This window comes from Gallus gallus, chromosome 2 (genome assembly GCF_016699485.2).
Source record: "Gallus gallus isolate bGalGal1 chromosome 2, bGalGal1.mat.broiler.GRCg7b, whole genome shotgun sequence".
Taxonomy (NCBI): domain Eukaryota; kingdom Metazoa; phylum Chordata; class Aves; order Galliformes; family Phasianidae; genus Gallus; species Gallus gallus.
This window is the reverse complement of record NC_052533.1, coordinates 58,985,941-59,012,321: the sequence shown is the minus strand read 5'-3', so window position 1 is coordinate 59,012,321 and position 26,381 is coordinate 58,985,941. Positions and strand designations below refer to the sequence as shown.

Sequence of the window (26,381 nt, the reverse complement as noted above, 5' to 3'; positions counted from 1 at the left end):
AAGCTTTTCAAGGTATTTGGGAGAAACTTTAAAATCTTAATGTAGATTTTTTTTTTCTTGGTTTTAAATGTAGGCCCTTGTGGATTTGAAGCTTTTTCCACCTTCCATTCGAGGCACACTAGCTGCTAAAGCTCATGTTGAAGCTGTCTGTGGGGGGAAACATGGAGCTGGAGCATTTGTATACAGTCTGCTTTTAGCTTAGGCCTTAGGGAGAGGAGGGGTGCAGACTGAATTGAGTTTAGTCTGTGTTGTGTCTGTCTAGTGTTTTCACAAAACAGAGGTTTACAATGGGTCATTAGATTTGATTGTTAAAAACAACCAAAGGAAATTACTTCAGGGTCAAACCTTTTATACTCCATGTAACCTTTCTTGATTTCAGTCACGTTGACCTGTCTGGTGAAGTTGCCCATCCATTCCCAGTTTAAACATTAACCAGTATTTACTGTCTATTAAATTGCCCACATATACTTAGTCATTATGTTAGTTGTGTCAGTTTACAAACATGAGGAGGTAGATGGTACCTGTCTTATATATAGATTACATTGCATACCTTACGTGTATGTATGCGAGGTATGTATATGAATGCCAGCATATTAAAGTAGTATTTTTATGTGCCACTTATTTTCATTATAATCCACCGATAACAGTAGATAAAATACTGTCTCCTCAATTTCTGTGATAGTGGGAAGAGTTACGATTACTTAAGAAGCTGATGTTGAGCCAAATGAGGAATAAAAATTGTAGGCATCAGGAGTTCTTTCCTGAGAAAAAAATATTATTTGGCTTCCAGTCAGGAAACTGACTTGTTTGTGCCTAATTGCCGTTCGAGGAGGGTCAGAGGCAGGGTAATGGCCTCACTGAGTCCATGGTTCTGTAATTCTTTGAAAGCACGTAGAAAAAGGGGATGTTTTTGGATCGGTTGTTTTATTTATTTCAGTGTGTGGTGGGTTGACCTTTGCTGGCTGCCATATCCCCACCCAATCTCCCTCTTATTCCCCCTCCTCAGCAGACCGGGGGAGAAAATAAGATGGAAAAGCTCATGGATCATGTTAAGGGCAAGGAGATCACATACCAATTGTCGTCAAGGGCAAACTAGACTTGGGGAAAATTAACTCACTGCCAACTAAAAATAGAGTATGATAGTGAGAAATAAGGGCAAAACTAAAAATAGCTTTCCCTCTGCCCCTGCTTCTTCCAGATATCAACTTCTCTTCGTTTGCTGCTCCTCTCCTGCCTCCCTCACAGTGGGAAGGGGAATGGGGGCTACAGTCAGCCCTTAACAGCTCTTCTCTTCCATTTGCTCCTCGTATTGTTCTCCTGCTCCACTCTGGTGTCCTTCCCACAAGTGCCATTTTTTCAAGAACTGCTCCACAGTGGATCTTCTCCACTGGGTGCTGTCCTTCAGGAACAGACTGCTCCAGCATGGGTCCCTTGTGGGCCAGCAGTTCCTGCCAGAAAACCTTCTCTTGCATGGGCTCCTCTCCATGGGCTGCAGTTTTCTTCAGGATATATCTGCCTGCTCTCCTGTTCTCCACAGGTTGCAGGATGACAGCCTGCTCCACCACGGGCCTCTGTTGGGCTGCTGGGAATTTCTGCTATGTGCCTGGAGCACCTCCTGTCCTCCTTCTGTCCTGACCTTGGTGGCTGCAGGGCTGTTTCTCTCACTTATTCCCTCACTAAGTGCATTGTTTTTTACCCTTTCTAAACTATGTTTTTCCAGAGATATCACTGGTTTGGCTGACACACTCAGCTGTGTCTTGAGCTGGGCCTGCTGGAGCTGACTGCAACTATCTGTGAATGGCATTGGACAGCCCCTGGTCTCTTCTCACAGCGGCTGACCTGTAGCTTACCTTGCCAGTGCCTGGGCATCTGCACCCTGTACACACTGTTACATTTGGAACTCTATCTGGTGATATGAGAGCTGCTTTTCAAACTGAAATTATTGAAAAATAATGGTACAAACTAAAAAAATTTGCAAGAGGTGTGAGGCACATTTAAACCAGGTTTCCTGCAGGCAGTACATAGAATCATAGCTTGAAGATATAGTGTTGAAATGACAATCATTTAAAAGATCTGGAATCACCAATTTGTGTGTATTAATAGTTGGGGTTAGCAGCTTAATAAGGTTGAAGTCTTCACTCTGTCCATCTCTTCCTTACTGTCTGTGGATCAGTAGTTTTGAAGCTCTTCCTATATAAACCCAAATATATATATATATATATATATGTATGTATATGTATATATATATATATATATATATTTGTTAAAATCTAATTCATCAGCCTTGTGCAGGGGAAGAGTGTTATTACCTAAAACGAGTAGTATTTTTGTCTTCTTTTGATTTGAGTATTACTTTAACAGTGAACATTGACTTAAGAAGACCCCAACCTGTATTATCTTAACCTTACTATTTTTTAATGAAGGTGCCTTCATTCAGCTGAATGCTTTACAAGAGCATTGGCTTGAATTTTGATTTCATGTTTCTGACTGCTTAGGAGTAGTATGATGTATGAGAAATTCAGCCTCTGTGAGATGAATTCAAAAGAGTAATATGATGAACCGTGCCAGCATCAGTTCAGAGAGCTTAGTTTTTATAATGCAATTTAAAGAAACAGAGCACAATGAGAAATCTTAAGAAATTATGGAGAAAATTCTGCAAAGACACACGTGAATTGCTTTTGTAAAGCATTCATAATAAGGGAACTCACCATAAAAGTTATTTGCTTAGACAGTAGGTTTCCTTCCCTGACACTTACATGATAGTTTATTGCCATTGCTGTGCCTGTTCAAATGCTCTTGGACATAGAGGGACGATTAAGTGTGTGAGGTGATCCAGAATTTTATGTGAATGTTATATATATATATATATATATATATATTTTATTTGCTTTTGAAAAACCATTGTGACTGACTGGCTATCTCTGTTATGAATGTCTCTTTATTTCTTGAACATTTCACAGAAACCGAGTGGGAGGTGAATAGTGATTCGGTAGAAGAAAAGCAGCAGAGTGGGGGGAACAGATCTGAAAATCCTAGTAGCAATTATTTTTTTTTGTTTCATGAGCCTGTGATGTGCATGGGAAAGGTAACTTTCCTTCCAGACCCATATGTACTCGTTTTCAGACTAATGAATGATGCTCTTGTAACATTTCTCTTTTTCTGTATTATTTACATTGGTTAGACTCAGCTCTGTTGGCTGACAAAGCTCAGCTCATGGTTAGCTCTGTTCAGCTCTGCTGGAGAATACTCCTTGGTGGTAAGAAATTGGGTGTTCAAATCAGCGCATTTTAAATATCTAGAGAAAGGGTTCAAATAGATGGCAAAGGAGTAGAGATGAAACTAAAAGATTGCTTTTGCGTACAGTGATAGGTTCTTCTCAGCCTGTCACTCGAAGTTGTGTTTTGTTCTTTTTCAAACTGCATCTCCTCTCAATGTTAGTTACTTGCATTCCTGCATCTTACTCTGACAATTTGCCCTTCAATATTTCCTTTCCTCAGAATACAGTCTATTTCATCTGTTTCAAATTTTTTTCTTTGCAAGCTTCTATCCCAAATCTCCTGAGGTGTTGAACAGCGTCCTTGATCCCGATCAAATGCATTTCTTCAGAAAGGTGAGGATAGATGGTCAGAGGAACTCTTCCTGCAGCTGATAGTTAGCATTGTCCCTCTGTGCTGTTGGAGGTTATAGCCAGTGTTTTGAGTTCCTAGCAGATTTAACATTAAATTGCTTTTTCAGAAAGCCAGTAACATCACATGACGTCAGAATAGAGTGAAGCTATTAAATCTTGAAAAAATAGTGCCTTAATAGTGCGCTGCAGGTTCTTCTACTGTGAGAAAGGGAAGCACTGCAGATATGAGAAAAATAGTTTTCTTGAATAGTTATGTATATATATGTATATCTTTACAGTTTCACTCTATAACATTTCTATACAAGAATTAATTTCTTGTTAGTAGTTATCTTGTTTACAGTTTTACTTGTTACACTCTACCACTTTAATACTTACAGATTCTGCTATGATTGAATGAAACATTGCATGAATACCAATAAAAATCTACTTTATGTTTAACAGAGAGAAAATAATCTGTGGTTTCTAGCAATGCAGGCCATCCACAGAGCTTTTTAAAAAGATTGTGAACTTCCATACTCTATTTAATAAATTAAATTTTTAAAAGCCTATATTCACCCACGTGGCACTCTAATTCTGGAGTCTTCTGGAACAGAATTGTTATTATATGCTAATTCCCAGTGCAGGGCTTAGTAAATACACGTATTTCAGGTTAGTATCACGTGTGTCATATGCTTAATAGTATCTGCAGCTTTCTTTGAGTCTGTGCAGTGTGGTAATCCCTTTATAAAAGAGCTCTAAGTTGTAGCGACTTGGCCAAATTACCATCTGCTATCAGTACCCTGATGGGACCTGGCATTTGGCTGAGTATGCGCTTTTTCCTGTGGTGCCTGGACGTGGGGATGGGGAAAATATCAGTGATTCTGATAGCATTAGGCTGAATTATTCCCTGACTTGTAAGGGGATCCAGTTTCTGCATACACAGGTTGAAGAAGGAGCTAAACTTGCACAATGTTCCTATTTATGCTGATCTGTAAAAGGAGTAATTTGTATTAGTTTCTAGGCCAGAGGCAGAGCATGTATATTGCATCTGGGTTTGTTTTTCCTTTTTGCCTGTTGCCTGAGTTTACTAGAGGTAGAAAATCCCATGGATGACACTCAAGAATATTACATAATTAATGCTGGTTTGGGTGGGAGTATTAGCACAGTAAAGCCCTGAGTCAGTGAGTGTCATTGTTTCCGCACTTGTCTGGCAGCGTGTGATTGCCCTGGGGAGCTCAAGGATTTCTTTGCATTCAGTCATGTCTGATGTGGGATGGCTTGTTTTTGCTTCAGGGCAGGCAGAAAAGGTGGCAGATTGGCACAAGTGGGCTGATTCTCCTGAGGTAAACCAGGGCTTGAGTCGAACTCAGCTGACAAGTCTGTGTTTAAAGCAACAACTGTGTTTAAAGTCCACATGTAAGAGAATTGGGCTGAAGTATCAGTAACAAACAAGGCTAGCTGTATGGTGTGTTAGGCAATTTGAGTTGCATCCTTGTGTCTCAAGTGCTATCTTTTGTTAGTCCTCTGCAAAATTGTAAAATATCTTTTTTCTACATAGTAGCTGCAGAGTTAGAAGGACTGTAAATAAAACTTACTTGAATTTGATATTAAAGTTTTGTAATGGCTCCTGATTTGCCTCTTCTTTATTCGCATTTATTATTTATCTGATCTTATTAGGCTTCCTTGTCTTTAAGGTTCTCTTTTTTTTACTTTTGCTTAAGTTTCCTAATTCTTTCCACTTTTTATATTTACTTGATTCTTCCATCTTTATCATTGCTTTTGGTTCTTCCTTACACTTCTTTAGTTTTTCTTTAGGCTTACTTGCTTCTTTCCTTTCCCTATAAGTTCTTCTGCCTTCTTTAGGTATGGTGCTCCTGTGTGCATTTTTCCAGTGCTAGCGTTAAGGAGAGGAAGCTCTGCATTAAGAATGGAGTAATGGTGGAAGGAAATTTGTGCAAAAGTACATGAAATAGTACTTAGTCCTTTTTTCCTCAAGATGCTGGAGAAGATCAAACAGGTTGGTGAGAGACAGCTGGGAGGTATGCAATTGTACATTGGCAGCCTTGTTGTGTGGAAAATAAGTGTCTTTCAGGAAATGGTGAATAATCTCTAAATGTAATCATGTAACTGGGAAAGGGAAAGAATGGGTAACAACAAACTGAAAACAATAGAAATTGTTACTGCCAAGGCTGGAGTTTCCTGCATCTTTGATGATTTTCTTTACACTTGTGTTCTTGAGCTCCTTCAGATATTTGCACCTAACCTTGAAGGCAACAGCTAAGAAACTGTGCTCTGTATCAGTCTGGGAGCTGTTTCAATGGCACACTGCAGTTACAACAGGGTGTGCAGAATGGAGGAGGGACCGTCGCTAGATCATCATGGAATCGTATTGTAGAACCATAGAATGGCCTGGGTTGAAAGTGACCTCAGAGATTATCTAGTTTCAACCCCCTGACCGTGGGCAGGGTTGCCAGCCACTAGACCAGGCCTCCCAGAGCCACGTCCAGCCTGGCCTTGAATGCTGCCAGGGATGGGGCCCTATTCTGTCTGTCAGGCAGGCAGTATTTCTCAGCAGCTACTGAGGGGCGCCAGCCTGTGGACTGAATGGAGATGGCTGTTTTTTAAATACAGTATGTCTGTTAAGATCTGGAAGATAATTGCAAGACTGATAGACAGTTGTTAAGTTTAATTAAAATGACTAAACCATGCCACTTCCCCCTAACTTAACCTTGTATTAAGCTGGCAAAATACTATTCCAATAGTCTGATGTTCAGAGCATATTCAGTGTTATGATCCGAAGGTAAAGAAATTCCGTTACCGGTTCCCTTCACATAATCCTGTTTCAAGATCAGTCATTCTCTTATTGCACTTGTGAAGCACATACCACCTACAAATAAAAGTATATGTATGTATGTAGCATTAATGTTATGGTATTTTCTTTGTATCCCTTTTAACAAGTGAGAATACATGCCTTGAAACTACTTCTGTTCTGCACAGTGGTTTATCAAACTGACACATGTAAAAGTCTTTATTTAATCTAACAATAGGATTTAATACCCTGATTAATTCATTCCAACCTCATCTGTGGGAACAACGCCAAGAAATGTGAATTGCATTCACTGATTTGTATATAAAAATGAGTTTCGTTTTCAAGCAAGCTTTTAAAATTGAAGAGCTCTGATTCATTTTAAATTGTTTCTACCTTGATTTCATTTATGGTTTTACTGTGAGTGATTCTACTCTATAAGCTTCTTCACTGGACTTGGTCAGTAGGATTTGATTAGTATAATCTGCATGAATTAACTTGTGAATATCTACTCTGAAACACAACTTGAATCTCTAATTAAACTTTACAATTTTTAAATATAATTGTATTTGCTCACAGACTATGTGAAATTAGAAAAGTTATCTTTTTGTCAGGAGAGGTATATAGCACTGTAATGTTTTGGCCGGTCTATGAACACATCTGGTCTGAGTGGCCTGACTAGATCTGTTCCACAGCATTACAGGATGATAGAGGTTGGAAGGCACCTCCGGAGGCCTTTTGGTCCAATCTCCTGCTCAGTCAGGGACATCCAGAGGACGTAACTCAGAACCATGTCCAGACAGCTTCTGCATATCTCCAGGGAAGGAGATACTCCACAACCAGTCTGGGTAGCCTGTCCAAATGATCAGTCACTGTTTGTCATGAAGCAGTAATTCAAAGCTTGCATTTTTCAGCAAGCCAACAACAACAAAAAAAAATGCAGTGGTGTGTTTAATATCTGAGATAGAGCACTCATTGTTATGGAAGTTAAACAGTCATTAACTCAGTTTTCAAAAATGATTTTATACTAAACATTAAAAAAGTAAAAATAAAAATTAAGCTTTGAGATACCTGCTTTGTTTAGCTAACTTGTTATGCGGCCTGTTAGGTCAGAGTGAAGGAGACCTTGATTGCAGTGTTTCATCTCATTCTAAGTTTTGAAAAGAGATAATGAATGATAATGATTTGAAATTCCTGCTTTTTCTGCTATGCTTGATGTTGGTATGGGATTCATGCTGCTCAGACCATTTAAAAAAGATATTGTTTAGCCTTTTCCTTTTTTGCGCCATTCTAGGTATTGAAAGGTTTTTAAGGTGTTTTTTTGTTTGTTTGTTTTGTTTTTGTTTTGTTTTTTAAGTTTTCTTGACATAAACACGGGGGAAAAAGATCCTACAGGATTTGAAAAGGATTCAGTGTTTATCAAGTTATGCTTTATTAATAGCAATAACATTGCAAACATGCTTCAGTGACTATTTAGAACGCAACAAAATAGTTAATGTATAGAGTAGGGAAAAAGAATTTAAGGTCACAAATACTGTAATAGGATTTTTTTTTTCTTTTTAAATTATTATTGTGTCTGCAAAACAAATTACTTTAGTGGGTTATGCTCCTCCTGTTGTGTATGGAGTGAAAAGTACAGGGATATTGACACATGTAAGTGACACATGGGTTCTGCAGCCTCATATTAATGTGAAATTTAGTGTCGTTCAGTAGGAATATGAGAAAAACTGTAGCCATATGTCACCCAAAAATATTGTATTTGATTCTCAGGGTGTAGACAGATTGAGCTGATGCACTGGCTTGGGATGTGTTTTTGCCACTTCTGATCTAGCAAGGGGGCGTGAAGTGATCATAGAATCAGATAAGTTGGAAAAGACCTTTGAGATGAAGTCCAACCACCAACCTTACCTGTCCAGTCTTATTAAACAAAGTCCCTTAGCGCCACATGCAGTACAAGGTTGTGAACCATTCAGTGGACCATGTAGGAGGTGATAACTTAGGTGGAGTTTCTTCCCTCTTTTTAAGAGAGGCTGGATCTTATGCACCCTAGTGAGTTATATTTTACTTGAAAATATCTGGAGACATTTTTTCTGATGCTTCTGATGCTTCTGGTAACTTGTCTAGCGTTTAAAAGACAGAGCTAGTAGGATTTTCTAGACTACTGCATTTTATTCTGCCTATTTTCTTGAGAAAATGGGGATTATAAAGTTGTGCTTCCTGAATAGGTCTGTCATTATCTCCATTTTTCATCCTTTAACACATTTGAAACAGATTTGAGATAAGTTGCATAGCCTCTTTTTCCAGAACTTCCATGAAAAAGTTTATTTCTTTGATTAATTCTCCCAGTATGGGGAAAGCAGAGCATGGCCTAAATTCTTACTAGACAACAATAATTCACGTTATTCTTTGTTGTGAAGAAATTGTCACAAATTCAGAGATCAAGCTTCACTGATACTGCTGAAATATAACTTGTTGGGGAGGGCAGGTTTTTCTTGCACTTTTTTTTTAAATGCAGAATGGTGATCTGACTCTTAATTATAAATGTATGAATTTTAGGTTTGGGGTGATTATTATTTTCAAGCCTGAATATTTGAGAATGATGCAAATTATTCCATTATACTTTCAGCCATAAATCCAAATGCAGTTTTAACATGGTAAAGCAATTGAATATTTAAAATCTGGATAAGCTGCTTTGTTCCAAATAAACCATAGTATTAAGAAATACAAAAAGGAATGTTCTCTGCTTCTAGTTCAATTTTTATACCTATGATAATGCAATCACTTTTGTTATACAAGTAAATAAAATGGTGTCATGCTTGTGACTCCTTAACGAAGCATTAGATTGGAAAATAACCGATTGTATTATGAGACAATGATTTTGCTGTTATCGTCATGAAAAGGTTGAAATGAATAATTTAGCAAATGTTAATAGCACAAGTAAGATATTCTAAGTTCACGGCAGGGTATAATGAAATTTTTCTCCAACACATTTGCAAAAATAATAACCTTTCAATTACTATTACTGATGTGTCCTTTTAGTGTTAACCATTGCAATCTCAAGCTAGTTCTGCTCACTTCTTCGTTAAATCAAATTTTGTATAAGAGTTTTCTATGTATCTTAAGAAGTATAAGAAAGACTGCCAAAAGTAGTTGCTTATCTTCTAGCTGTTGTTCTGATGTCATACAAGAAAATTCAGAGTTTGAATGTCACATTATTCATAAATAAATTAATGTCTCCTTAAAATGAGAGTATTGCAGAAAGACTTCAACTGATGGATGAATTAGTTTTGTAAACAGCTGTTGATAGCGTAAGATAGCAGATTTGGTTGTGCGTGGTTCTCAGATCATCTGAGTTGGCTATCTAGATTACTGTGCTAGATATATTTCAGCTAATACTTCAAACATGCTTTCTGTTTCATCCATCTTCCTTGTCTGCTGTTTTTAGGGTAGTTTTTCCTTTTCCTAAATAGTATCTAAAGAATATTTTACATATTGTAGAGGTGGTTTCATGTACTATCAAAGAGTTTTTCAACTTTAAAGGACAGGTGATTTTTCCCTTTCCTAATCTCTTAAGTAGTAGTCACTCCACCTTTTGTCAGTTATTTGGAATAGTTTTCTTTGCTGTTTGTTATCAAAGGATCAACCATACAGGTTAGAAGAGACCTTTGGACATCATCTCATCCAACCACCTTTCTAAAGCAAGTTCCCTAGAGTAGGTTGTACAGAAAAGCATTCATCTGGGTTTGTTTTGAATATCTCCAGAGAAGAAGACTCCACAGCCTCTCTAGGCAGCTTGTTCCAGGACTCTGTCACTCTCAAAGGAAAAAAAGTTCTTCCTTATGTTCAGATGGAATTTCCAGTTTGTACCCGTTGCCTCTTGTCATACGGGAGATGCTCCAGGCCCCTGATTGTCTTTGTAATCCTTTGCTGGACTTTCTCCAGTAGTTCCCTGTCTTTGTTGAAGTGGAGGGCCCAGAACTGGGCACAGTACCTCAGGTATGGCCACACCAGGGCAAAGTAGAGAGGGAGTATAACCTCCCTCGACCTGCTGGTCGTGCTCTTTTTAATGCATCCTGGGACACCTTTGATCTTATTGTCCACAGGGACATTCTGCTGGCTCATGGCCAATCTGTTGTCTACCAGGACACACAGGTCCTTCTCAGCAGAACTCATTTTCAGTAGGTCAGCCCCTAATCTGTACTGATGCATGTGGTTATTCTGCCCAACTCTCCGGTAAGTCCTGGTCTTGCTGAATGGCAGCACAGCCTTCTGGTGTGTCGGCCACTCCTATGACCTTTGTATCATCAGCAAACTTGCTGAGGGTGCACTCTATCCCTATATCCAGGTCATTGATGAAGATGCTGAACAAGACCAAACCCAGTACAAATCCGTGGGGAACACTGCTAGCTATAAGCTTCCAACTAGACTCTGCTCCACTCATCACAGCCTTCTGGCTCTGCCAGTCAGCCAGTTCTCAATCCATCTCACTGTCCACTCTTGTATCCCTAACTTCTAAGCTTACACATGAGAATGGTATGAGAGACAGTGTCAAAAGCCTTGCTGAAGTCAAGATAGTCAACATCCACTGCGCTCCCCTCATCTACCCAGCCGGTCATTATATCATGGAAGGCTATTAGACTGATGAAGCATGATTTCTCCTTAGTGGATCTGTGTTGACTACTTCTGGTAACTTCCTTTTCTTCCACTTGCTTGGAGAAGATATCCGGAATAAGTTGTTCCATCAACTTTCCAGGGACAGAGGTGAGGCTGACTGGTCTGTAGTTTCCCAGGTTCTCCTTCTTGCCCTTTTTGAAGACTGGAGTGATGCTGGCTTTCCTCCAGTCCTCAGGCACCTCTCTTGTTCTCCATGACCTTTCAAAGATTATGGAGACTGGTTCAGCAGTCACTTCTCTGCCAGCTCCCTTAGCAGTAATGGCTGCTGCTGTGTTCGGGTCCATGGATTTGTGTATGTCGAGTTTGCCTAGATGATCTCTAACCAGACCCTCCTTGACCATGGAGAAATCTTCCTTTCTCACGACTCTCTCTTTTACCTTCAGCGTTTGGGATTCCTGAGGGCCTGTCTTAGCAAGGAAAGACTGAAACAAGGAAGTTGTTCAGTAACTCTGCCTTCTCTGTGTTCTCCATAACCAGGGCAGCCACCTCATTCAGCAGCAGGCCCACATTTTCCCTGGTCTTCCTTTTGCTATCTATATATTTAAAGAAACCTTTCTTCTTGTCCTTAACTGTCCTCACCAGATTTAATCCTAGATGGGCCCTAGTCATGTTTGTTACATCCCTGTGTGCCCCAGCTGCTTTTCTGTTTTCCTTCCAAGTGGCCAGATCCTTTTTTCCACAGTCCATAAGCTTTATTTTTTCATTTGATTTTTTTTCCATTAGCTCCTTGCTCATCTGTGTGGGTCTCCTGCCACTTCTGCCTGATTTATTAATCTTAGAGATTCACCAGTCTTGAGCTTGAAAAAAGTGATGCTTGAATGTTAACCAACTCTTTTGGGCCCACTTACCTTCCAATGCTTTAACCTGTGGGATACCACCAAGTAGGTTCTTGAAGAGGTCATTGTTGGCTCTCTTGATGTGCAGGGTTACAATCTGACTTCCTGCCCTGTTTCTTCCACACAAAACTTGAACTCCACTATCTCATGGTTGCTGTGGCTAAAACTGCCTCTGACATTCGCTTCCTCAGCCAGCCCTTCTTTGTATGAACTAAATCCAGTGGCACACTTCTCCTTATTGTCCCCTTCGCCACATGGACCTGGAAGTTATCCTCCACATACTCCCGGCATCTCCTGAATGGCTTGCAGCCCACCATTATGGCCTACCATGTCTGGGCTTCATGAAATAAATGATTTTTTCACTGGAGATATTTTGCTCCTGGTCTTGCAGTAATATACACTCAGTTTATTTTATTCTTCATTGCTGGATTTTGCTTTTAAATTTTTAGTGAAGCTTGTTATTTGTACTGTTAAAATGCATCATAAGTTGTGTAACTGATGTTCTGTTTCAGGCAATTATGATAGTTTTAGTATTTTACTGTCAGGATAATACTAGTTTCAAGAGAGCATTCTGAGGCAGTTTCTGGCCTGCAGTCTCCTTGGTGTTGAAAGAACACATCCTTATGATCATCTCTTTTACATCTACGGCAGTAAGAGTGGGATGATCCCTTTTCCTTCTGCTTCAGTTCATCACTTGCAGCCTCTTCCAGACAGGGGCACTAATGCAGTATGTTTGTTATCTAGCAGAGTCTTAACACAGCTGCTCTGCATGTGTCTGCATAGTCAGCTGGCAGCAGAACCCTCTACATGTCCTGTAGGAAACAAATTTCATAGGAAAAGAGCAGGGTGATTAGGGCAGTGTGTTGCAGAAAAAGAACAGAGAGGTTAGGGGGAATATGGTCTCTGGATAGCAAAGAAATTGCAAATGAAAATCTCAGGTACATATGGAATAGAGTAAAACAAACAAATAATAAACACCTTCTTACAGTGCTCTCTGCCCAAAAATCAATGTTGGTTATAGTCAGTTTGACTTGTAGAGCCGGAGTGGGGAAGCCAATGCTGACCATAAATGTTTCTTGTCAGTTTAGCCATTAATGTGTTCACAGGATCTGCTGCACAGTACTTTCCCTCAGACTTATGTAGTTGGACAATTTAAACTCAGGTTGGTTCTCTACATAAGCTTTAAAAATGTTTAGGAGTAGTTTATTACCTATTAATTCTGGCTTGCATAAGGCTTGGGGAAAAAATATTTTCATTTTGCCATACTAGTTGTATAAATATCACTATGTTGATATTTGCTTGAGAATTTGAAAATGAAACTGTTTAGATCATTTTAATTGAATAAAACAGAAATGCAAGTATGAAAAGATGATTGGATGAAATAATTTCTTCCATTTTAACATTATTTACTTTACCTGTCAGTATTTCTTTTTAAGTTCTCCAGCTGATGGAAATAAATTGTTACATCTCATTCTCATTTTCAGTCTTTGAAGTATAAACACTGCTTGTGATGAAGAGCAAATCAAAACAAATACGTGCTTTGTACTGACTGCATTTCTATGCTTCATTTGAAGGTCATTCTGTGAGACTGCTTGGTCAGAAAAAGGATAATGGAAAACGTTTGGGGGGAGCACGACTGGATTTACCAAAGATCAGGAAGAATCCACTTATAGAAATCATTTCCATCAATACAGGGTAAGAATCGTTCAAACATAAAGTATTTAGTTCTTCTGAGGAACTGCCTAGTGTATAACTTCTGAGTTACACAGGAGAGGAAGAATAGTCACTTTTAAATTGTAAATGATTTTAAATGTCCTTCTTTCTGGAAAATAAACCTTACTTAACTAGGTACAAGTCTTCTGCTTTCCAGGACTGCAATTCATTTAGTCCACTAAGCATTTCTCAGAAGTAAAACTCCAAAGAAAACTGGAGAAGAAAAAATACTATGAGGTTTTCTTCTCAGCTCTTTTGGCTTAGAAGAGAGTTTTGGAATATCATTTGTAATTGATAAAGCTCTGTAAACACCTGATTATCAGCTCAGCTATATAAATGGCTAAATTAGATATATTTATTTGTTTCTAGCCCCTCTGATATGTTTCTAAGAGTTTTTGTGGTCATATTTCAAACTTTGCTTTGTTCAAAAAAAACTAGTCTCTGCCCATCAAGCAACTCTAGATGTCTATTTTTCTATACATTTATGAGTGTTTTTCTGCTTCGAGGCATTCCATCTGCAATCTCTCTTCCCTTGATACTTTTCTGTTCTCCGCTCAATTATCTACCATTTGGTTAGTGTCCTAAAAACACAAACAAAAGTCCCCGATACAAGTCTCCTCTGGTTTTTCCCATCTTTTTCAACTTACATAGTAATTTCACAGGTGATGAATATAAAACGTGTTATTCTAGACATCCTAGGTCAGTGAGATCTTATAGCCTAGAGGAAGAAACGCATGAAATATATTAGCTCTGTTTTCACTTTGGTCTTGTACTTTCATAAACATTTCATGAAGCAGTTAAGCTACTATCCTCTTTCTCTTGCCTCCTTTTCTTTAAACAATCATTCCTTCATAATTCGATGTAAAATCTAGTGTTCTATTTAGAGCAGAATATCAGTTCAAGACTTAAGTGTGGTTATTTTTTCTTCCTCTGACCGTAAATACAGAGATGACTTTTTTTTTTCATGTTGAATTGTAATACTTTTAAACTGCAGGTTCATGCCTGGATCATTTTTGAAGTCTGCATATAAGATTGTCTGGTACAGTTATTTTAAGTGTTCAGAAATGTTCTTTCTGTATTGTCTTTCCTGTCTATGACTTCTCTGAGCTCATGTATTGAAAATCCTTTTCATGATTAAAAGCAAAATATTCTTTTACATTTGGTTATGCCTAAGTTTCAGGTGTTACGATTTTTCTTTTCCATTGATATTCATAACTAATGTAATAAAACATTTCTCATTGTAATGTTGCCAAGAGTGCAAACTGGTTTATCTATGGTCTTGTTTACATGTCATTTCATGTCTAATACCACATTAAAATGGTACTGGCAATGATAATTTTACCAGGTTATGGCTTAGCCTAATTGTGGAAATGAAACAGGCTACTGCAGACTGTATGCATTTACCATCAGATAGCTGATTAGTAGCAACCTTTTTTTTACAGGGCTTTTTTTTTCTTTTCTTTCTGTGTTTTCTTATTTTGGTTTTAAAACAAGACTATTTCCAAATTGATCAAACTGAAGACAATTAACACCTCCCTAAGATATTACCTTGGGAAAACCTTTTCTTTAGTACATGGGAGTTTACAAACCCTTATTACTTTCACTAGGAATTAGTGCTATTCTTACGACAATACGATATGTATTTTATACCACAGAGTAACCTAAATAATAGTAGAAGTCACAAGGGTATATTTATTTAATGAAGAAGTAAGTCCAGTACAGACAAGAGTATTCTGAAAACCTCAAACTTGGAAGACAGTTGTATGAGGCATCTGAATTAACTAATGTCCCATTCAGTATCATATGCTCAGGGAATCTTGTCTCCCACGAAATACTGGTTATTGCATTCTTTCCCATTCTCCCTCTTCCCTGTCTCTCCACCTGTGTGTTGCAGGTGATTTTTTAGTTACTAATGGGATTTTGAAAATTAAACTGTAGCTTTATGAAGACAACAACAGCATTCAATTTTCTCAAAATCTAAAAAAAAAATAACCAGTGAGTAACAAGACAGAGTAAGTATTACTGATTGCGATTTGACTGTGCTTGTTTTATCTGCTTTGTCTTTGTAATCTGCCTGTGGCAATTTTTAGTGTTGATATCACATAGAATCTGTGCTGTTTTCTGTGTGTAAAGACCGGAGAAATCTTTAAAGATTAGTTTTGGTACAGTATTCTTTATTGAGTGATTGGTTATGTCAGACTGGACTGTCTCAAAATAGTAAGAAATACCAAGTTAAAAAGAGTGGTTTCCTTCTTGGAGATATGTCTGTGTGGTGCTGTTGACTGATAGTATCCAGGATCGGTGTGAATAGGGCTGCTCAGTGAGGGAGGATGAGAAGTAATCAGAGGGTGCCAGCAGCTCAGAGTCCCTTCATCACTGGGATCCGTACTAGTGGCCTTGGCACTGCATGCAGAGATTGGATGGGAGCAGAAGTCATCTACAGTCCCAGATGTGGTAAGCAATAAACCAGGGCTGGGGGCTGTAAACAGGCATGCTGTAAGCCCAGGGCAGGCCTGGGAACACAGGCCTTAGTGTAACAGGGTCTCCTCAGTCAGAAGGAGCTGGTAGAGTTGGCAGCTAGGGATGGCCAGGGTGGGTGAGGCCTGCTGATGCCCTCAGAGCTGTGACAAGTGGTGGTGTTTTGCCATACTGAAGCAGGGCTTAACAAACTCTTGGCCTCTTCTGTGAGGCTTGGAACACAAGTATACCTCAACCTCAAAAGGTTGGGATCTGTGATGGCTTCTGCTAGCCCCTTCGCCTCTCCATTAAAACAAACACCATTATAGATGTGGACACCTGCCACCTGGAGCTGTTCTGAGAATTCAGGAGGGGCAAGAATGCTTTGGAGAGTCTTCAAATGTGCTGATTATTAAGCTATCTCTAAGTATAGTAAAGCTGCATCTGAGAACATGGGTACAATTGAACTGCAGCAGAGTAAGATTTGATTTTTAACTCAAGTTCGTATCGTTTTCTGCCTCAAATATGGAGGATAAAAAATTCCCTGTCCTGAAAGATTCAGTCTAGGTATAATCATGAACATTTTTTTCTTACTTGCCCAAATACTAATGCATGCACAAATGCTCTTTGAAAGGTGATGCTGTGTCCTTAAAGGGAACTGGATCTTGTTCAGTGTTTGGCTTTTTTTTCTAATTTTTTTCTATTGTTAACTTAGATTGCTCTCGGGTTTTCTGTTTTTTCATTTAGGAATCCAAGCTACCTTTGTCTTATCTTTGTCTTTTCAATTTACCATGACAATTTGAGATTCTGTCTAGAAACTGTGACTGCAGGGGAAACTTTTCAGGCCAGAAGCAACATATTTCAGCATGCTTGGGTATGTTCATAAATAATACTTTGGTGAGTGCCACAACAGGGGCACAAGAGAGTTATCAGACTGCTCTGATGCACTAATAAACATAAGCGGATCTTAATTTTTTCGTGTATCAGATACATAAAGAGGCTTTACCATGCCAGAATATTATCTGTGCTTTAGGTTGACTCCCATAGCTTTCCCCTAATGTGTATGGTTTGATGTTCATGTTCTAAAAAGCAATTCAGTACTTTTCAATCAATCATTATTTTTTTTTTCTGCATAATAAGCAGTTAATACAAGTCCATGATTCTAGCAAAGAGGGGATCGTTGTATTAGTATCTAGCAAGTTCTGCAGTGATAGTAATAGGTATGAACCTAGAACCTTTATTCATGTCTCCCCAGATCTGCTTTGAATTAAAGACACTTGGTTCCATCTCCTTCACTATTATTCATGGCATAAGCATGTATTTTGCAGATCATCTGCAGGTAGTAGTAATAGGATACCGTGTTAAATGCTATATGGAGAGAAGGGATGAAGTTGTTCAGTCACCCTAATGTGATTTTTCCATCTGCCAGTTTGAAGTAAGAAAGCGGTGTGTTCTGGAATCCATTTTGCATTACAGCTTCATTTCGGTCTAGGGAAAAAATGTTAGTTCCTCCTTTTAATCTAATCTTCATTAGTGCCAGTATCATAATCTGTCTAGTTACTCAGAGAACTCTGTTGGGATGCAAACTTAGTTGTCCACCTTTTCATTATGTAGTTCTCTATCCCGAATTCTCTACTCTGCAGCTTTAACTAACTGATGTAACTCTGTTGTTGCTGTGACCCTGTCTCCCTTCTAACCAAGCTGCTACAAATCTCATACGTTCCAAATATAATTTCATTTGTGCTTGTTGGATGCTTTGGGAAGCACGGAGGGAGTGCACTATGAGTTGTATGAGCTGAATGTGAGCCTACACTAGAAGTTACTGCTGGGTGGTTTGCATATGCGTTCGCTGAAGTGCTTTCTGTACCCTGAAGTGGTCATTCAGAATGTTCCTAAGCTGATAATGAATCCAAATTTAGCAAAAGAATTTAAAAAAAAAAAAGATGTAGTTCTACTTACAGTATTTGGTTTGTTTTATAAATCAAGTGATCAAAAATTCATCAAAAAAAAAAAAAAAAAAACCAAAAACTGTAGAGTTACTGTCTTTAATCCTGACATTCTGAGGCAAAAATACTTCACCGGTTACGAATTATGAAAGATTAAATTCCACTCCTTCATCATTTTCTGTCATAAGCAGTTCTTCAGTTTTATGATGAGTTGGGGAATATGAGGATTGAATTTTCTCCAAGAGTTGCTTCTTAATTTTATATGAAGTCACATAATATTCTGTCTACATATTGCATTTCAGCATTTGCTTAGCATCGAGTCTATAAAATACACTGGAATTACATAGACATGAAAGTGCAGGTAATCCTGGTTTTTGTTTTCTTTTTGTTTTTGATTCTGCAGAAACTTTTCTCATGTTATAAAAGTTTGCGATGCTGGATATTTTTCTCCCTTTTTTTGATGGTTCATATCTTGGTATTTGTGAGGTGTTAGGTAACAGTTGTAAAGTAATGCTGATAAGAGATCTGGAAGGCTTTTGCTGGTATGCATAGATTCATTTTGCTTTGAGACATCTTTGTATCAGCACATTTCAGGCTGTTTTCAGTATTACAAGCGTTTCCTATTCTTTCTCTTCAGTTGCTGCTACTGGTTGAGAACTACTGGACAAGAAATATCAGTGGCTTTCCTCATAAGGCAATGCGTAGGGAGGCAGTGATATCAGCCAGATATGTAAGGTGTTTACAAACAAAAAGATCAGGAAGTGAAGCATGTGTCTTTTTTTGCCTCCTCCAATGGAGGAGTAATTATTGCTTTATAGTCATTTGATGCCTGTACACTAGCAGGCGCGCAGATCCCAGTTAGAACAGTATTTATACCTTTGCCAGCATAAGATTGCCCAGTGAGAGAAATTGAGGTTCTTGGGATCACTTAGAAGCATCTAGTTATTTATCTTACTGTACCGCAGTGAGTTAGGTGCTTATCATACTCAGATGCAGAATTAGGTCCCCAGGGGCATACAACACAGGGTCAGACTGTGTTCCAGCATGGAGCTGGGAGACTGCTCTGTTGAATCTACCTTTCTCCAAAGTCTAGGCTCTTCATTTTTTTTGGTAGCCTGTAGTAAGTGACATCGCTGAGGATTATTATTCTTTGTGTTGATTCCTTAAGGGTTATTCTTGTCCAATTGTATCACTGGGATGATGAGCAGCTGCCCCATGGTGGCTTGGAGTGCTGATCCCACAGTATTCTACTGCAGCAGTGCCAAGTGCCTCTGTTCCAGAAATCACACGTTCTCCTCCTCTCCAGTTAAATGCTTCTTCTGTATAAAAGTACTGTACCATTGAATAACTGCAGATACTCACTAGTATCTGGCACCATGCAGCCCCCTTGTAAGACAGAGTACGACTGTCAATCAGATGTGCATGGATTATAAAAAGCTGGTCACTCTTTGCAGATTAACTAAATATTTGCCATAGTCCAGCTTGGCTGAAGGGCAATCATCTCTTATTTAAAACAGGATTTTGGCAAAATAGTTTACAAATCAACCAGTATGCACAATATTTTTTTCTAATTAGGGTAACAAATTAATATTTGGTAATGGCCTTAAAAAGAGTCCCTAGCTATGACTGTTGGATTCTTGATTTCTTGCAGTGTCCTATTTTGTCCTTTCAGATTTTTGGCTAACTGAACTTGCTGAGCCAGATTTGTGGCATTCAGCAAACGTTGCCTATGCTGGTGTGTCCACTATTAGACAATGGGAATACACTACACAGTTTGAATCCATTATATATGAGTTTTCTGCAGACCCTATCTGGAAACAGAATATCTGTTTCCTGAGCAAAGTATCTGCTCAGGAAAGGATGTCGTGGCTTAAGTAAGTCTAAGACCTTGTGAAGCCTTTGCGCTCCTGCACTGAGATTAGTGGGATACTTCAGTAATAATCTGAAATTTGGTTTAGTCAACAAACCCCTATTTTGTTGGCTTTCTGTGTTTACTGATAGGAACTCAGTTCTCTTCCTCAATACAATATCATCTGTAGATAAAAATACAAAGAGGCATAGAAAACAAAATCCTTCTGGTAGGTGAAAAATTGAATTGCCTACTGTTTGACAGTGATAGACTCATTTTTTGGCAACTGCTTAAATATTTTTGTCTATCCAACTATCCCACAATGTTTTCAACATTTCCATCTTCTCCTAAAATGTTGTCATTCCCATCTTGAATGAACAGTGAGTCTGTATTACAGGTCACTTTGTATTTTGTAAAATGACTGACTGAATACTTAGAGGATTATTTGTCTTCAATTTAATTCAATTATTCATGAATAACGTACAGATTTTCTATATTTTAATGTTTAACTTTTCAAGATTCTTATGCAAGTGATATATTATCATACCGCATACTATATTTATTTTTACTTTAATTTGATGTAAACACTTTGAGCAAACTCCCCAGGAAATACTGATACAATTATTTTGGCTCTATCTTATCTTAATATTTAAAAGGATGTTTTTGATAACTATTTAGCTATACACCAATGACATGATAGAGTCTATCATGTTGATTACCCTCAGAAAATGTAGGAGGTGGGGATCTGGAAAAGGCAATGTATATACTTGTGAAAGGAAACTTCTCAACTAGAGCTTTTTTGTTTATGTTTTAATCAATATTTGCATGTTCCTGTAGCTAGATTCCAGGTATACTATATACTAAGCATGTATTTCAGCCATGCATGTACTATGGATCAATCTGTTTTACTCTGGAACAGTTCACAAAATAATCTTTGTAATGAAAAAGTTACGTACAATTGTGCCATCTGTCAATATGGGAAGGAATTTTAATTTTAGTTATAACATCTGAAATCAAGTATTCCAAACCTTGCAGAAACCACACTGCTGCAACAGAGGGAAAGGGGAAGAGTTGTTTACAACAGAAAATTTTAACAAGTCTAACTTTTTTTGCCTGAGGTCTCTTTCCACTGCAACTTACTGTAACTGGCATCCATGCTCATTATTTCCTAATGAGATGCTTAAATAGAGTATTGATTACAGTCTCTGAAAGATTTTTCTTTTTCACTTATTATCAATTTCATACAATTATAATATTTCATGTTTAAAGGATGGGATATAAAATGTAAATATATGCTACAACATCTGTAGATGCTGCCTGGTATCACTTTCACTGAGGACATTAAAAAAAATGTATTGTCTATCAGAAAAAAGTGGTATATCAATGTGGATTACATTCTCATCTTTCCAACTGTCATGCTTGTATCATTTCAGCATCTCAAAGTGAGTTAAATTTCTGCTCTTTGTGCATCTATCTTGTTCTATGTCCCCATTGCTGAGGACGTGCCTCCTCATCTATGCTTTCTGATTGAGAGTAAATGAAAAATAGCTTTTTTCTTCTTAGTTTCCGTGAGCTGATTATGTAAAAGAGTAATTTAAGAAAATAGAAAAGAAATTAATTGGATTAGGGCCAGGAAATAATTGTTTCCTCTCTCCTGGTTTTTAGCTTGACTTCTGTCTCCTCCCAGACATCAAAGGTAGTCACAGCTGGTTCTGTAGGGTAGGCTTGGGTATTTCCTTCAGAGCGAAAAAAACCCAACTTTCAGTATCTGTTAATGGACATTGGTCATATGTTCAAATGAATAGCTGAGGAGTTACCCCTTTGACTGTATAGGCGATACTGTTTGAATTGATCTAGCACAAGCCTTTTTTTTTTTTTTTTTCCTTTCTTTTAATGATCAGCATGCATTGTCTCTTATTCCAAGAAATGTTCAGCCAATCCTTCATTAAGTCTATCGACATATGACACCTAAGAATACTGGTAAATTGTTGTTTCTTTGGCATTACACTACTAAAGTAAAGTAGTAAGGTGCATGTTGGTAAAGTGCAGTTCTTTGTCATTGGCAGAAAACAGCACATTTTTTATATGCACACAGATTTCTGGCCTTAAATTCTTGCTGTGCAGTGTTTTGTGCTCATGCTACTCCTTGAGCTCTCTGTTTTTGAGAAATGAGAACTCTTGTTTACCGACACACAAATTATAGAACTCGTTCTTCTGCTTCATGAAAACTTCCTCTTTTGAGTCTGCTGAATGATTTCTGAATTGATTTACAAGAAAATGGTTTGGATTATTTCTGGTTTTGAAAATTCATCTATTTTATGTTATTTCCTTCCAGCCTCAGGAATCTGAACTTTTCCTGGATACAGTACCTTTATGAGCTTAAAATGGGCACCAAACCTTTTCCTTACACATTTTGGTATATTTTGTTTTGCTCTTGTACATCTCATTTTCAGTAAACTTGCTATTTCACAGCACACTTAGAAAATTCAGGAAGAATCATAAATTTGCCCAAAATAACTATGGAATTCTCTAAGCTGCAGTGCACCACGCATCTTGCAAGTCTCTGAGAAAAACAGCAGTAATCACATGCTCTAACTGCATCATCGTACTGAAACTTTGGGCAGCTTCAGGCATATTTGTACTCCTTTGTCACTAGGTGGCTTCCCACACTGCACAGTTGTGTTTCTTTTTAACCCAAAGGGAAGATCACCAGAAATTAATTCAATCTCCAATTCTTAAGTTAAACTATGAAGGGAAAGGATGTGTGCAGGGAAATAAGCTTGATCTCCTTTTGTGTAGATATGATGTATAGTTTCCTGCTGTTTCAGATGATTCTTTTCGGTACTGCATTCCTGATTATCTTGAACAATGATCTAGAAAGTGAGCCAGCTTTAGCACACAGGAATCTGATTCCAGGTTAGCACAGATTATTGTAAAGAGACTTCCTGCCTGTCTTTTGGCAGGTGCTTACAAACAGAAGTATTTTTGGATCACACAATGAGACTAGGGTCTGCTTGAATGAGAAAAGATGGTTTTGAAGTTATTTGCAGTTTCATATAGCCTTAGTTCTGACATTGGTATTCTTTCTGAGGTTGGAAATGAATTCCTCCTTGTTGAGAAAAGAGTTCATTTGTGTCCTTTCTCTCACTGCCTGCTTATTTCCTAAGAGAAATCTGACCAGAATCCCAAGAAACATTTTATTCTTTTCTCAGATTACTGTAAATATTGAAAAATAGGCCCATATGTTATAATTAACATTGTGTTATCATTAGTCTTAGCTTTTCACATAGGAAAATCAAAACTGGGAAAACAAAGCCAGCACTCAAGAAGAAATTGTTTTGAAAAAATACTCTGCTTTGGAATGTTAGTTTAAGAAGTGCCTATTCTGTATTTTAATGGCCTATTTTAAAGCATTGTACAACTAAAGAGTTTAAATTTCAGTGTCTGCGTCTTTAATGCTCATCAGCAGAATCTGGTAACTTTGAGTTGCTGAATACTATAATCTCTTTTGCTAGTATTATTATGACTGTTAAACGTGAGCAAAAAAATGAACGTGTCATAGAGTCTGACTGAAGTATTTTCCGTACCCTCATAAGTCAAGGTGGAATATTTGGAGAACTGACGGGGAAATGCCCTAAGGGATGTGTGGAAAGAGGAAGCGGGACTTGGGTGATTTGGTACTGGAAATATTTTTTACTTTGGCTAGTTCTTAAGCTTAATTTAGAGATAATTTTAATTGGAAAGGTTTTCCCTGGAGAAAATGGGTAGGCAGGCTCAAAACGGATTTTGCATTATTTACAAAATGCCAAAGTACATGAAGGCAGTTTATTGAGGTATCCTCACTGACCTGTGTGAATTCTTAAGATCTGAAAAATGGGAAGGATAAAGCCATTTTATCTGTGAGCGTCAATATATGTCATATTTGTAAAATCGCTTAAGCAAATAGACTTTAAAAGGGTAGGTTGGTATCTTCCTCGATACTAAGAATTGGAAAAAAAATAGTTTTATGGCTAATGTTACTGAGAAGTGCCGCCACCTGCATATTACTATTCTGAATTATCGTTCTTGAAAGGTAATATATTTTTTTAAAAATTCAGATGTAAATTTTAATTATAAAAACAGGTTATATTGAATTTGCATTTCAAATAGCCTAGTAAATTGAAAAACAGTAGATTTCTGTGTTCTTTCTTCTTTTGCTTTTACTCCATGACACATTTGAGAAGAGATAATATATCAAGAACAGATATATTTAAAAGAGGCATGTTACGGGCTCCCTGCCCCTCAGATGTGGAGATGTGGAATGCATGCAGTAGAACAGTAAATATTGTTTGTTTGTTCTTTTTTTCTTTATGACTAGTTACTTTAACCTCTGTTTTAGACTATACCTGCTTTACTAAATATCTACCTGCACAAATGACATTAAACTTCCAAGTTTCTGGTCCCTTTAAACTTAATATATTACTCTGCAAGTTGATGCTTTGGGTTTGAGGATACTCAAAGTAGCCTCTGCTGTGTTGTGTCGGCATTCTTATGAAGTACAGCACCATGCAGTAGTTCTTTCCCAAATGAGTAAAAAAATACCGGTCAGACTGAAGCAAAATGTCATTACTTCCTTCCACAATTATATGTCAATTGTCAGGTATCATGGAGAGCCATATCTGTCTATCAGTTTTTATCTACATGCATGAGTGTCCAACCTGTGAATTTTATGTTGTTGTTGCTCTTTTTTATGTTCTAGTAATATATGTGTATACATAAAAGATGTTTTTGCATTAACTTGTGTATTATAAAATATATAATATAGTCATATAATATGACTATATTATATATTTTATACATGGTCCAAGACAATTCCTCATTGCTTAATGTGGCCAAGGCAAGCCAAAGGTTGGACACCCATTCTAGGGGATGGTTCCTTTTCAAAGAAGTAAAGATCTGAGAAATGTCTGAGACAGTTCACCTCTGACACATTCACAGTCATATTTAGAATTCCCAAGTGAACTGGATGAAGTCACTGCACTTGTGAAAATCTTTAATGTATTCCTACTCTTTTTGTGGAGATTGCGCATTGATGTTGTTATTGAAATTATCATAATCCTTGGTTTTCTTTAGTTTAGGAGCCGTGTCTAGGAAATTAAGATCAGTAGGCCTATGTAGCTTGACAACAGCCTATAATAAGCGTGAATGTAAAAGCTACTTGTATCAGTATCACAAGTATAGTCCGTGAAATTTTTTCATAAGTCTGATAAAGAACTCCTTGACTACTTATTACACAAAACATTTTTACAGGCATGAGAGGTGTATATGAATTGGGCCTAAATATGTCAGCTCCTGCAGAGCACTGTGTCAAGGAGGTGGCTCCTTAGACCTCTGTTCAATTTGTTTCCTTCTTCAGGTACTCATACTGTCCTCTTGGGCTGCATCAGGCAGAGCACCTCCAGCAGGTTGAGGGAGGTGACCCTTCCCATCTGAACACCGGGCAGCACTTCTGTATTGTGTGGATGCCAGAGCACTGGCACAGGTTGTCCAGACACGCTGTGGAGTCTCCTCCTTGAAGGTCTTCACAAGCTTCCTGGACATCCTGCCTGGGTTGTCCCTGCTCTTTGTGGGGGGCTGGACCACATGAGCTCCAGATGTCCCTTCCAATTTCAGCCATTCTGTGGTTCTGGGATATTTAAATAGAAGCACATAGTAATGGAAAAGCCCAGTTGCTTAATAGTGGTAGAGACCTCCGCTCAGAGGTAGTTGTTGTGGTTTGACACTTCAAAAAGAAATACCCTAAGCTATGGATTCCCTATTCCATGCAGAATGCCTCCCCATTTCCCGACTTAAAAGCATTTCCTGTGCGATCTTGTATGCCTATTCAGTCTCCGGAAAGAGGAACTCTGTTTCCAAATTCCTTGCCTGCTGGGCAGAGCAAATTATTCCCACTGGAAACATCCACCCCAAGCTTCTGTCTCTGTAACTTACCATGCTGAATTTCATCAGCCTGAATTACAAGAAGAATTTAATCCTTTTTTTTTTTTTTTAATTTCTTCTTTCTGAATTTATGCTGCAAAACATATGTTTTCTGTTTTTCCTGAAGTAACCCTACAGAATTGTGTTTTTAGAGTTTATTTTCAAGATGTCAGATGTGGAGTAGAGTTTAAGCTTATTAGTAGTATTATTTAAAAGAATTTTGTTGATATTTATGTGGATTTTCTGAAAAAGAGCTTGTTAAGCAAAGGCCATGCACAAAACTGTCACATGCTTATCTGACTTATTTTTAAACTAATACACAAGTGTCTAAGTATCACATGGTCTTTCTTGCATTGCAGACTGGTGCCAGCTCTGGTATCTTTTCTGTTTTTAAGAGAGAAATGTCTAGTGCTTTTTGCCTTCAGTGAGTATGCTGTTAGTCATGTGTGTCATGTAATGTTGCTTAGCTTCTGAAATAGTCGTTTTTTTCAGAGGGTCGGTTGAGTCTGTGCAGTTTAAGTTGGTACCACACGGA

At 38.0% G+C, this 26,381-nt stretch overlaps 1 protein-coding gene across 2 annotated transcripts in view; it reads left to right on the top strand.

Moving 5' to 3' along the window:
- The window catches only part of CDKAL1 (CDK5 regulatory subunit associated protein 1 like 1), a 376,852-nt gene that overhangs the window by 128,851 nt on the left and 221,620 nt on the right, over nucleotides 1–26,381 (top strand). For both annotated transcript variants that reach the window (XM_418914.8, XM_004939622.5), the window contains one exon: nucleotides 13,498–13,618. In XM_418914.8, coding sequence (XP_418914.3) covers nucleotides 13,498–13,618 — 121 coding nt within the window. The remainder of the gene's footprint in view (nucleotides 1–13,497; nucleotides 13,619–26,381) is intronic.